This window comes from Nerophis lumbriciformis, linkage group LG32 (assembly GCF_033978685.3).
Source record: "Nerophis lumbriciformis linkage group LG32, RoL_Nlum_v2.1, whole genome shotgun sequence".
NCBI classification, from domain to species: Eukaryota; Metazoa; Chordata; class Actinopteri; order Syngnathiformes; family Syngnathidae; genus Nerophis; species Nerophis lumbriciformis.
The window spans coordinates 19,581,606-19,594,955 of record NC_084579.2 but is presented as its reverse complement, the minus strand read 5'-3'; the positions used below and the strand labels follow the sequence as shown (position 1 = coordinate 19,594,955).

General features: G+C 39.7%; 1 protein-coding gene across 15 annotated transcripts in view; it reads right to left on the bottom strand.

The window, feature by feature from the left end:
• The window catches only part of nedd4l (NEDD4 like E3 ubiquitin protein ligase), a 100,261-nt gene that overhangs the window by 51,961 nt on the left and 34,950 nt on the right, over positions 1-13,350 (bottom strand). For 13 of the 15 annotated variants that reach the window (XM_061927161.2, XM_061927163.2, XM_061927162.2 and 10 more), the window contains exons 4-5: positions 10,842-10,880; positions 10,438-10,491 (exon numbers count right to left, since the gene is read on the bottom strand). In XM_061927161.2, coding sequence (XP_061783145.1) covers positions 10,438-10,491; positions 10,842-10,880 — 93 coding nt within the window. Of the gene's footprint in view, positions 1-1,701; positions 2,170-2,273; positions 3,406-10,437; positions 10,492-10,841; positions 10,881-13,350 lie in introns of those variants that run through there. The other 2 variants (XM_061927175.2, XM_061927174.2) reach the window with 2 other exon arrangements.

The following is a 13,350-nucleotide window of genomic DNA, read 5'->3' as shown; positions in this document are numbered from 1 at the left end:
CTTTTTTATTGAATAGTATCTGCTTTCGGGTTATATCCTGCACATTGAGACTGTCACATGCACGATACAAAGGGTTCCTTCCAGAGCACACACCCAGCCCCTTGAGAGATTTGGTTTTCCAATCGCATAATCCAAGCGTGTTAGTCCAACTTTTCAAAAACCAAGCACAATTGGATTAAGGTGTTTCCATGGGTTGTAGAATGCTTATTTGGAGCCTAACTATTTGAGAAATCAGACTAATTTAGCAGACACGCACTAAGTGAACGTTCCAATCAGGTTAGTAGGAGTAATCAGCGAGAATATGCCTGTTTTCTGGCATCTCACGTCAAACACCTTCAGGATGCTGCCTCAATATTTAAAAAGACTAACATGCAAACATAGCATAACACTTCAGCGCTAAAATCCATTGTTGACTCACTATTAAAGTGCAGTTATCTCAACAGAGATGTGTGAATACCTTACACTCCCAGAACCACCATTAAAAAAAATTTCAGCTGGGGAAAAAAGAACATCATTGTATCTGAGTGGGTTTCCTAAACCAAGCGGAATATCTATTTAGTGACTCCCAAAATGATGAATAATAAACTCCATCCTAACCAGGAGCGAGGAACAAAAGTAAGATGGAACACAGTCATTAGAGTGTTATGTTGCATCGTCCCGTCATATGTTGATTTTGTCATCGGAATCAACGAAGCACTTGGTGGCCTAGAATACAAGCAATTGACTAATGCACTTAGTACAGATTGGTAAACCTTAATGATTCAACCTCAACCTGGAAATGTAATTTCAAAACATAATAAACCAGACAATTTGGTCACGGCAATAAACGATCTCGCACAAACAGGACCTGAGGGAGTCGCGGCTGTTTTGTGTGTGCCTTTACACAGGGAGCATTTTAAGCTGAGGGTATGCGAATGCACTAGGCTATAATTGCAGAGTCATCAAAGGGTCACAGTTGAGCCATGCAGCTGCCTCCAAGGGCCAGGTTACACTCAGGGTTGGGAGGGTGTCATGAATGACCAAAAGCTTGAGGGATGAAAGGGGCAGCGGCATATGGCTTGTTATCGACTGGAACACTAAAAAGAATATCTCTACCTAACAACATAATTGAGTTTATTTTGTGTCCTTTGTAAGAACGTGTACGTTTCTCTCTGATTATTAACCTTGAACACATCTCGAAGTTCAAATTCCAGATGTATACATTGCAATAGAAGAATTACTTGTCCTGTATTTTCAAGTCTTATGACACCTATTTTACTGCAATTAGTTTATCGACGATTTGTCTGGGCCTTTAGTTGGCTAGCTCAAAAGTATTCTTCAGATTTCAAAGCTATTTTTCCCCATCAATGACACACTATTACTGGACCCTAAATTAATCCGGAAACCACAGGGCCCTCCTCAGGTAAATATAACGATATTAGAAATAATTGGCAAATGTCCAGGCAGGGCATAGTGGGTCTTGTAGTAGGCATAAGCAGGGTTTCCGCAGAGTTTAAAAAAGCCCACTGCGGGATTTGGGGAAGACATGTCATTACAGCCTATTCAGGGGTTGCTGCGTGACAAATGGAATTCCCTGGTGTAGGGGCATGACCTGAGTTGGGATACAGATGGATTATAGTTTAAAAACTGGAAACAAATACATCCACCTACACAACTACTGTATATATAAAAAAGAAAATTCAAAGTACAATGAGGACTTACACATATCTTAAAATCTTGATTTTCCTTGGTCAGGGATCCCCATGAAAACAGATAATATAAAATATAATCCAGGAGCATTCTAGCATAGAACCAGAAAATACATACAGCCAGCTTGCTTTCAAAATCAGGCAGACACACTTGAGGAAGTCTAAAGATAGAAACAGTTTCAAAGATCACCAGCCACTGTCGAGCGTACCAGCAAATGTTAATGTTATCTGTGAAACTGACAACAACCAGTGTGTACAGAAAATTGACCACCAATGATTGTTGTTGAATTCACCTCTGTGTGAAATTTCAGATCCTTGTGGTTGTCTAGTGTAACAAATGTTTTAGCCCACTAGAATGTCATCACCAATCTTGCAGAATGCTCTGCATCCGTGGGAATATTGAAGTGAAACACCAGCTGTTTTGCAAATGTCAGTAAATGGAAAATAAATACATCCCTCATGAGTTGTGCAATTCATACCAAAATTAACTGTGCTTCTGAATGTGTTTATCTTTACAGACAAATGTTCTCTATGCTCGCACAAAATCCTAAATTAATGAAATACATTTTTCCAAAAAATCATTACCTCTGGATTATTTGTTGTGGATTTACTGCCAAAGACCAGGTCTGGATCTCCACCTCCACCCGGAGTAAAGTAAATCTTAAAATGGGGTTGCCTTTGCGGAGTATCGCCACTAATTTTAAAAGTACAACCATTCGACCTAGCCTCCGTTCTGATATTCTCCTCTACTGCTTTGCTGTCTTGACTAGCTGTCTGGCTGACTGGTTCGTCCTCTGAATAATTTTCTACCAAAACCGGAGATGAGCCTCCCTCCAGCCGAATTCTAGGGTAGCGGGACATATGGCCACTGCCTGATCGAGCAAATCCAACATTGGTGCGCTCATCTTGGAACGTGTCTGACTGCTGCCTGCTCTGGTTCAGCTCTTGGTTCTGCTGAAGCTGAAACACAAGTCGCTGTGTTCCACTATTACAACTGGGGGACTGCTGCTGTACAGTCCATCCAGAACAGCCGTGCGGAGAAATCCGGAGATGTTGTATGTCAGAACCATCGGTTGAGTTCCTCCGAATACGAATTCCGCCAACACTTACACCAGGCTGGCTTCTGTGGTACACGGTATGTCCATTAGAACCGATGCTGAAGACCCTGCGCTTTGGCAAGTTTGGTTCAGTCACAAATGTTTGCGAATTGTTGAGAGAATCTGGACTATAGTATGGCGGAGGTGGTTGGCGTGGAACATTTGCTTTATTCGATACTTCGGTGTAAGTAGGCACAGGTCCCGCAGGAGAATAGCAGGGTGGTGGGTCACTACAATCTTCGTTACTTGCCCCGGAGCGCTGTAGTGAGATGTGCATGGAGGAGCTTTTTGTGGGCCGCTGCTCTGCGTAGGTTGCAAGATGAGGTATGAACATAGAAGAGCTGCGTTTAAGCGATGTCTCTGGGCGTGAGCCAAAAGTCCTTGGAGAAACAGTCTGTTCCGCAGGCTCCTGAGAAGGACTTAATGCAAAAGGTGGTTGATGAAGTGCTGTGGCTACATCATTGTCTCCCTGCTGCTCCTCTGTGTCTCCTTCCAGTATCTCCGGGGCGGTGTTGCTGCGGTTGGAGCCAAAGTACAAACGCAAACGTGCCATTTTCACTTCCGTACCACAAGACTATGTTCCCTCCAGAGGACAGTTCGTCCGTCTGACTCCTGCCTCCAAGAGTCGCGTACTTCGCTCTTTAGCCTGTCCTGATGACTGATCCCCAGTTTTCCTCCTCTCTCAGTAAACCCCCCCTCCTCCAATAGGTCCCACCCACCTCAAATCCCTTCCACAACTTTCTTTCCACAAGTATTGGGGGAAAAAAGAAAGTCCCACTACAAAAACTAGGTCAACTGTTGGTAAACTAACAATTTTGAGGAATGACGGCTAAAAAGATAAAAACAAATTAAAAACAGGTCTCTGTAAGCTCTCAGTGCTACCATGCACTAGCGACAGACAGCAGAAATAGCCCGAGCCCAGTGACAGCCCAGCATTCCTGACATGATTGGATAAGGGCGGCCAGCGTTTCTGGTTTCCAGGGTGACAGTGGGGTTGCCTGTCACGTCACGTGACTACAAATACAGCCTCCTTGTCAACATGTGCTGGTACGATGCAATGCTACCCCCAAGTGCCAAATGGTATGAAGGGTTAAGCCTAACGTGGCCACATAGTGCTTTCTTTCTTTTACTGGATGACCCACCAAAGAAATTACTCTGGCTGTGGAGATATTCGAGGACATAAGCATAAATGATGCTTTTGCTGTCTACAATGCTGAAATCAGCCGCAGATGCTCAAGCACTTCTGTAGCCACAGATGCTTAAGCACTTGCAGTGTACTTGTGAGTTGTGACAGATAAACATGATACACCACTGAATCAGCAAAAGAAATTGCACTTTTATTGTCCTTTGCACTTTGGGCCAAAATGACTAAGAGAGCTTTTACAAACCAAGCACATAATCGACCAAGCTCTCTGTAGATTGCTTGGCATTTGAGAGCCACATTGTAGTAAAAATCAGCGTGACTGTTTTGGCAAGAGTTTTGGCCTGCAGTGCGTCACCTACTGTGTCACAAAAAGGAAAGCAGACAACCAAGACACTTGAATTCCGAATAGTGGGCTAGAGGGCATTTTGAGAAAGGAAATACTGTGTCAGAGAAACAGAAGAGGAGTCATGGTGGAGACAATGCACATAGTGTTAAAAGTACTGTCAATGCAAATTTGTGTGCAAGCAAAGACATAACCAGCCGGATTCAAACAATGTACAACAATGTCTTTTTTTTTTTTTTTAACATACTTTTGGCTTCTTTAAGACACAAATTTGTAAGTACTCAAATTTTCTAATTTAAAAATAAAATCTCACCACACGACATATATTCCTGTGTTCATATCGTGGTGGGTGTACTCGGGCATGTCAATGAAAACATGTTGATGGTATCAATGGGACAGCCTAAGTTTCCAGACAAATAAAATATAAAAGCCCCTCCTCAGACAAATAAGGAGAGGAACAGGCTTCAGGCTTCAGGCTTCCTTAAGCTCTGCTTTCATGTGTCATACTGCTTCCACTGTAATGCAACTCTCACTTGTGGGGGGGAAAATGTGAGCTGCCCTTTCCTTGGAAGGCTGCATGCCAGCAACTCTTCTTCTACGCTATTGGTGTCCAATGTGCACACATTGCATGTATGGATGGAATACAGGTGTGTGATTTGTATGGCAGTAACTGCATTAACAAAACCACAAGAGGAGTTAGTGTTTACCATCTCCCTGAAATGACACTACAGCCAGGAACATAAATTGTATCCTGGGATGCATCCACTAATGGTTTGACCAAACGTCATAGTGATCTTCCAGGTTCTAAAGTTACTGAGAAACCATGAGAAATAAATCCTACACCTGCTTCCCAGTATGAGCACTAGTACAGCAAAACCACTTTGCTCTCCAATGTGTCGGGTCATTGGCCCTGTTTACACTGCACACCAAATCATTTTTTTTACCCTCAAGTGACACAGATCAGATTTTTTTTGCCAGTATAAACGCTCCAAAGTGCTTCAAATCTGATCTTTTCGCATCAGATTCAGGCCACATCAGGGGGTAGTCCGAATCTGATTAGAATCTGATCTTTTCAAATGTGACTTCAGTCTAAACGCAATGCAACCTGAATGCGACCCGTATGTGACTTTTTCGTCAGCTTTGGACGAGATTCGTCACAGCTTGCCAGCGGAAGTAAATACTTTATTACAACATCCTGTTTTGGTGAGCAAAGTCTATTTTCGAAGGCTGACTTTTCGGTGCATCACTAGTCACTAGTGCGCAAATAGTAGGCTATATGTACTCTATGAATATATATTTATTTTTCAAAGAAATAGCGATTGTTGAAGGACCGGACTTGACACTGTGGCGTATTTGCTTACATGTCAGTTGAACAAATAAAGCGAACGTAGATTCACGCTGATGTCCATGCCTCCTCTACTTAACAGTCATAAAAAGATTAGAACCCTCCAAAATATATTACACTATATATACATCCATTCATACATTATATTACTTTAATTTATTTTCACGTCAAAAAACCCCCACTTATTTTAAAGGTGTGTCGACCATATCTATGGTGGCGACTTATATTTGTTTGTGTTGTAGTAGTAGCGACATCCTTGTTCATTCCCGGAATCCATTCAACTTCATTTGATTTCACTTTATCGAACTGCGAATGCAAGTTAAGTTGAGACCACATTGGGGCCTATGCGTATTTACACTGGAATCGGATAAAGATCACATTTTACTTGCAGCGTAGCCAGCTGGAAAAAATCAGATTAAAAAACAAAAATTCTGATTTGGGCCACTTTGGCCTGCAGTGTACACGTAGCCAAAATGCCTAAGACCAGGGGTGTCAAACGTACGGCCCAGGGGTCGTATCAGGCCTGCGAACAGGTTTAATCCGGCCCGCGGCCTGCAAGATGAGTTTGTTAAGTATAAAAATGAGCTGCAATTTTGTTTATGTAAACTGCTGTTCTAAATGTGTGCACTGGATGTCACAATAGCAATTCAAATGTAACCCACGTCACACATCACACTGTTTAAAGATGACGTGTCAGCGGACTTTAAGCGCTCGCTGGATTGGCTGCCGCTACTCCAATTAGACTCTGTCGGCAGACTAATGCTGTAGCAACACACAATACCTTCTTTAATTGTAAATTAGCCACTCAAAGGATAAAATAACAAAACGGTAAGATGCAAAGACTTAAGACAACATGAACATCGTCTTTGAAGTAGTTAGTTTCATGTAGCGTTCGCAATTGGTTGACTGCACGTTGTGCACTATGAACTCCATTGTAAAAATGTGTGCTTCTAAATTTGTTCTTTGTTCTATTTTATTTCATGCTTGAATGTAGCATGTTCACATTGGTTAAGTTTGTAGGTATGTTACTTTTAATTTGGCTACTATGGTGTCATTTTGACAATTGTTTTGATTGTATTATAATTGTAATATTTGAATGATGATAAACGAATGTGTTGTGGCAGTTGCAGATTTCACCAATGCAGCGGTTTGAGGAAACACTTGGTTGCTTTTCCAAACATATCTTTCATGGTAGACTGGCAAAATGAGAATGCTAAACAGTACGTGCTTAATGGCTTTGTAAATACACTGAGACAAAGTCTAAGTTCATCGTGTTTTTCATGGTGTTTTTAACTGCACCATTTTTTTCCTCAGAATTTTCAACTAACTTTAAGTGTTTTGCCAAGAGGATTATTTGTAATATGTATATTTTCAGAATGTGCTTGTTCTATTTTTGGCCAAAGTAAGACAAAGTAAGCAATTTCAAAGTTTTTTTATTTTTTATTATTATGCCATGATTTTATCAGTCCGGCCCGCGTGGGAATAGATGTTCCTCCTTGCGGCTCCTGAGCTTAAATGAGTTTAACACCCCTGGTTCATACAAATTAGAGAGGCGTGAGTTAGTGTATTAATCATCAAGTGTGAGGTTATTATCTGCTCCAACTAATGAGATTGCATCTTGTTGTTATGGCAACGACAGTAGGCTTAACTTCACAAGTCAATGAAACTTGTGTTTTCCTTGATATTGTTCTTATAAAATGGCACAGACGGATGATTTTTGTTATTACTGGCAAAACAAGATAGAAATTCTGAAAACCAGTGTTATTAAATTTGGCAAGGCCTTCACTTCAAGTGGATGAATAATGACTCCTGTGGTAAAACAAACTAAATATAGTAAACTGGTTCCAGAGGACTACATGAGCAGCAGTTTTACAATGATCAGTTTTCATCACATTACATTTGGGTGATATTAAATCATAAAAGTGTCATAGCACTACTGGAAAAACCATCATGGACATGTGCAATGGAAAAAAAACCGTTTTATACAGATAATTACAAAAACATGGGAGGAAAAGGAATAATTACATGGCAAATGGATTTAGGTTGGTCTTGATCTGGATAAGAAACAACTTAAACAACACGAAGCAATACGTGAAGCTAGGTGAACACACCTCTACAACACTTAATATATTCTGTGGCGTACTCCAAGGATCAATACAGGAACCAAAATTGTTCAGTCTCTATGTAAACAACATGTGTGAAGTTACAAAACACTTAAAGTTAATATTATTTGCAGACGATTCAACTGCGTTTTGTTTCTGGGGAGAACACACAGAAGCTAATACAAATAGTACCGTATTTTTCGGACTATAAGTCGCAGTTTTTTTTCATGGTTTGGCCGGGCTCCAGTGCGACTTATATATGTTTTTTTACTTCTTTATTATGCATTTTCGGCAGGTTCGACTTATACTCCGGTGTGACTTATACTCCGAAAAATACGGTAACAAGAAATTAATAAATTAAAAAACAGACTATCTTTGAATCGCAGTAAAACTAAAATAATGCTATTCGGTAACAGAAGAAGAAGAGAAAGTCAAACACAAATACAAATAGGCAGAGTGAAATCAAATTTTTGGGTGTAATAATTGATGATAAAATGAACTGGAAATCTCATATGAAAAATATACAACAAAGAAGGCAAGAAATAATTAAATACTGAATAAAGCAAAAAAAAAAAAAAAAGAAGAAAAAAATCAATCCATATTCTCTAATGCTGGCTAGTGTTACTATATCGGAGTTATTGTGTAGAAATATAGGAAAATATCTACAAATGCACGCTTCAGTCACTAACTGTGTTACAAAAAAAAGGTCAGAATAATGCATATTATTGGATATAAAGAACATTCAAACCCTTTAATTATTCAATGAAAAATACTGAAATTCAACGATACAGGTAATTTGCAAACAGCCAAAATTATGCACAAAGCAAACTACAACCTGACTCTCGCCAGATCCTTGTAGTTCGCTGAGCTCCACACAAGGATCTGGGCTCGAGGGCATTGCAAATTCCTTCAAGATAGCAAAAATAATGAACCGATCAGGATCGCCGGGCACGAGTTCATAGATGTGACGTTGCGCCGAAGCGACTGTTTGATTCAAACAACAATGGCGGCACGCAGTGAGGAGTCGTGTGCTGACATTGATTCTGCTATTGCAACAGTTTTGCGACATCGATCGTCTACTCACATTGCTGCTTTGTTTCAGTAAAAGTTCTCTAACTTTTCGCTCTGTCGTTATCCAATATGTCGGTTATTCTGTTTTGGATTTCCCAGCGTCGCTCTCATCATCGTAACGGGTTGATTTCGATGTGAGTGGTTGAAGTAGCACGTCATTCAAGATAACGGACAAGTGGTTTATCCAATCACATAAAATGATTTTTTTACAAGGCCCCGCCTTCTGAAATACATCTCCTATTGAGAAGTCCCAGATCCTTGTGTGGAGCTCAGCAAACTACAAGGATCTGGCGAGAGTCAGGTTAGAGGAATACAACCTCAGAGAAAAATGTAACTTAAAACATTTGTATGCACGTCCATCACTTAAAACCTTTAGTATATCTGAATGTGGAATTAAATTATGTAATGGATTAAGTAAAGAAATCAAACAATGTACTCATATGATTCTGTTTAAAAAACTGTTCAAACTTAAAGTGTTTAAAATACACAGAAGATGAATCACTAAAAACATTTTGGACTTATTGATAATCTTATTCATCTCACTACATGAAATACAACTTAATTCACTATTATTTGTTATTATTTTTTAGAAATTGTATTAAAATATAAAATACGTTCCATAAAATATTTGATATATACTTATATTTTTTGGTTGGAAGAAACCAGAAATTATGAAGCAAGATTTGTTTCATGAAGTCTTTCGCGCTTTGGGAACCCAGCGAACAGGAAACAGGAAATGTCACTGAGCAATGGGAGGGACACGCTAACAGCCAATCACATACCACTACCAAGGATAATTACACCTTTCTTCCTGTTTGGCTCACAGTCCCAGACCATAGTCGAGGAGCGCGAGGGAGACGTTCCCTCCCGGGCCGATGTTTTCGGCTCGGAATGACGAGGCCGCGGACTCGTGACTATTTGGTCTCTTTATTCTTATTTCCTCAGGGCAAAACCAGACACTTTCGCCAGTCGCCACTACTGCTGTGCATGCTTAGCTTGCACTCTCTTCACTCTTCCACTCAGTCACTGACTTCACTTACCCTACAGTACACACTGCCATTCTTAAAGGAGCCCAAACACCCACGCTACTCTCAACACTAGTGTGGTTGCGCCGCCTTACTGTCTTTCTGTGGATTCACTGCATGGAGTGAGAAGAGAAACTGTAATATCTTGATATATCAACTCAATATCAGAAACTGTCTTTAATTTTGTTGGTGTTATTGCAGATGTGCGGCAACATCCTGACACAATGTGTCCGTTTAATGAGTAGCTTCTCAAACTAGTCTGCATAATGTTCAATAGCTTATACACTACTGCTGCTATCAAGTGTCTTAAATCTGCAACGACCTTCAAATATAGTTTAATTATTTTATTACATTAGCCGCGCTCATCTTACCAGACACTTTCTCCACTCATAAAATAGCACCCTTGGTAAGTTGGAAATTGTTTGACTGTGTTTATTGGCATGCTTAAATAAGTCATAAAAGTTTCAATATGAAAACCGATAAATATAAAAAACAAATATTGTAATATAGTTTTCGGCCATATCGCCCAGCCTTAGTGGAACTAAATATATAGACTGACAATGAAAGCTCTCACCAGGCTGGTATGACAATAGGTGATGATGAGTTGAGAGTTCAATCTTACCAATCTGTTTTCATCAAACACTTCGAAGAGAAGCCTGTGATTCTGCGGACACACCTGCATTGCAGACAAAAAAACAACAAGACAAGTGTTAATAATGTCAGCCGGCGCACAGTGTTAAACAAAAGTTATATATCTTTGCAACTCGTCAAGTTAATCTTTACCGTGCAAGAAAATATGAGCCACTGGGAAGCTTGCGCAAAACAATTTAGAGTACAGTGACAGAAAGAGAACTTAACTAAACTTTTTAATAAATGAATAATGACTCCTGTGCTAAAATTAAATAAAGTAAACTGTCAATAAATCGAAAACTGCAAAAGACAGGCGGCCATGGTGGTGAATTTTGGGTAAACAGAGGATGCCTAACAAATGACACAAGAATGAACAATAAAAAAAAGGCCACTTACCCTGAAGTAGAATTCCTCGTTCCATTTGGGATTGAGGGTCTGGAATGTAAAGTATTCACAATGTCAGACAGAATGCAAACTATATTATAGAAAAAAAGTTAAAATAAATTACCAGAGTCTCTAATTATTCTAGGTCAAAAAACATTAGCATTAACAACTCCTTTTTGTAAAGGTTGAATTGTGCAAATGTAACCACATGATGTTCCTCATTTGTTCTCATGCCATCAAACTCTACAACTCTTCACTTGGAGGTCGGAGGTGGGCGGGAGGACTCACAAGGATTGATAAGGACAAATACAATCACAACACACTGCTGCTAATAAAACTGCTGCTGCTAATCTTATTTACAAAACTTGTTACTCGATTTTATCTATCACTTTACATAACGTGTTATTCAATTTTTATTAATCTTTGTATTCGAGTGCTTTTCCTGTATTTTTGGTGCTACATTGCATCCAGAAAGGGTTCACAACGCTTACTTTTCCCCCATTTTGTTATGTTACAGCCTTATTCCAAAATAGAATACATTCCTTTTTGTCCTCAAAATTCTTACCCTATAATGAAAATGTGTTGTTTTTTTTAACTTTCGCAAATGTATGAAAATAAAAACCTAAAAAATCACATGTACATAAGCATTCACAGCATTTACTCAATCAGTACTTTGTTGATGCACCTTCGGCAGAAATTACTGCCTCAAGTTTTTTTAATACGATGCCACAAGCTTGGCACACCTATCTTTGAGCAGTTTCGCCTATTCCTCTTTGCCCAGTCCTCTTTGCAGCGCCTCTCAAGCTCCATCAGGTTGGATGAGAAGCGTTGGTTTATATCCAGAATGACTCTGTACATTGCTGCATTCATCTTTCCCTCTATCCTGACCAGTCTCCCAGTTCCTGCCGCTGAAAACCATCCCCACAGCATGATGCTGCCATCAACATGCTTCACTGTAGGGAATGGGATGCTTTTTACCTGGTGATAAGCGGTGCCTGGTTTTCTCCAAACATGACGCCTGGCATTCACGCCAAAGAGTTCAATCTTTGTCTCAGCAGACCAGAACATTTTGGATCTCATGGTCTCAGAGTCTTTCAGGTGCGTTTTCGCAAACTTTTAACTCAGAAATGGCTTCCGTCTGGCCACTATACTGTACAGGCCTGATTAGTTGATTGCCGCAGGGATGGTTTTCCTCAAGGAAGAGATCTCTCTCCACAAAGGAATGCTGTAGCTCTGACAGAGTGACCACTGGGTTCTTGGTCACCGCGCTGACTAGACTAAGATGAATGCAGCAATGTAGAGAGACATCCTGAATGAAAACCAACGCTTCCCATTCAAATTGATGGAGCTTGATAGGTGCTGCAAAGAGGAATGGGCAAAGAGGAATCGGCAAAACTGCCCAAAGGTGTGCCAAAAGCTTGGCCAAAGGTACATCAACAAAGTATTGAGCAAAGGCTGTGAACACTTATATACATGTGATTTTTAATACATTTTCAACATTTAAAAACAAACTTTTCACATTGTCATTAGGGGTATTGTATGTAGAATTTTGAGGACAAAAATTAAGTTATTCCATTTTGGAATAATGCTGTAACATAACAAAATGTTGAAAATTGAAGCGGTGTGAATACTTTCCGAATTCACTGTACCTGCGGCTGGAATTTGCATTTCCCCGAGAGAACTTTCCCATGGCATTAATAAAGTTCTTACCTCTCTATCTATCTACTGATATCTAATGTAATAAATAACTCACAGTATACCATGCCAAAGTTTAGAAATAACTTTTCTAAATTCAGAATTACCAGCCTCTTTTCTATTTGCGCATGTTTTCAATTAACGCTCCAGTTTTGTTGTGGTTTAAATAAATAAACACCCTTGCTATAATTACAGCATGTAAAGCCTAACTTAAGAACTTTCAGTTTTGGTTGATTTTGGTGGTGCCGGTGGACAAAAATGGCAATGTTTTGCCTGAAGGAAGACCACACTTCCCATGAGGACCAGCGCAAGGCGTCATATATCGGCAGAAACTACTGTCACGTACATACAAACTGACACGATAATACCAAAATAATTCAGTATGACTCAGGACATGTAGGAACCTCCATATTTTACTCAAACTTTATATTTGTGGTTTGCAGTCATGGATTTGTTTTTTTAATTTTTTTATCTACAGTGCTTTTGAATTTGTTGCGTGGCTGGTTGTGTCAAAGTAGAACTGCAAACAACCAAACTGGTGGCTATTTATTGCTACCACGCAAATTTCCAATAGCTAACATTGCACTATCATTTTGATTTGATTTGATTGGATATCAAAGTCTCCGTTGGGTGATCAACAACTATGAGATCTCACCGAAATGAAATTATGTACTTACAAGTGTAGAAGGAAGTGTGGGCGTAAAAAGGTAAAAAGTCCAATTTGGTTGTACTGGGAAAATATAAAATCTTGTAAAATGTTGTTCTTGTATGGATTCACTATCATATTTAGCTATTTTATGATGATATCTGATTGTATATTCTTTTC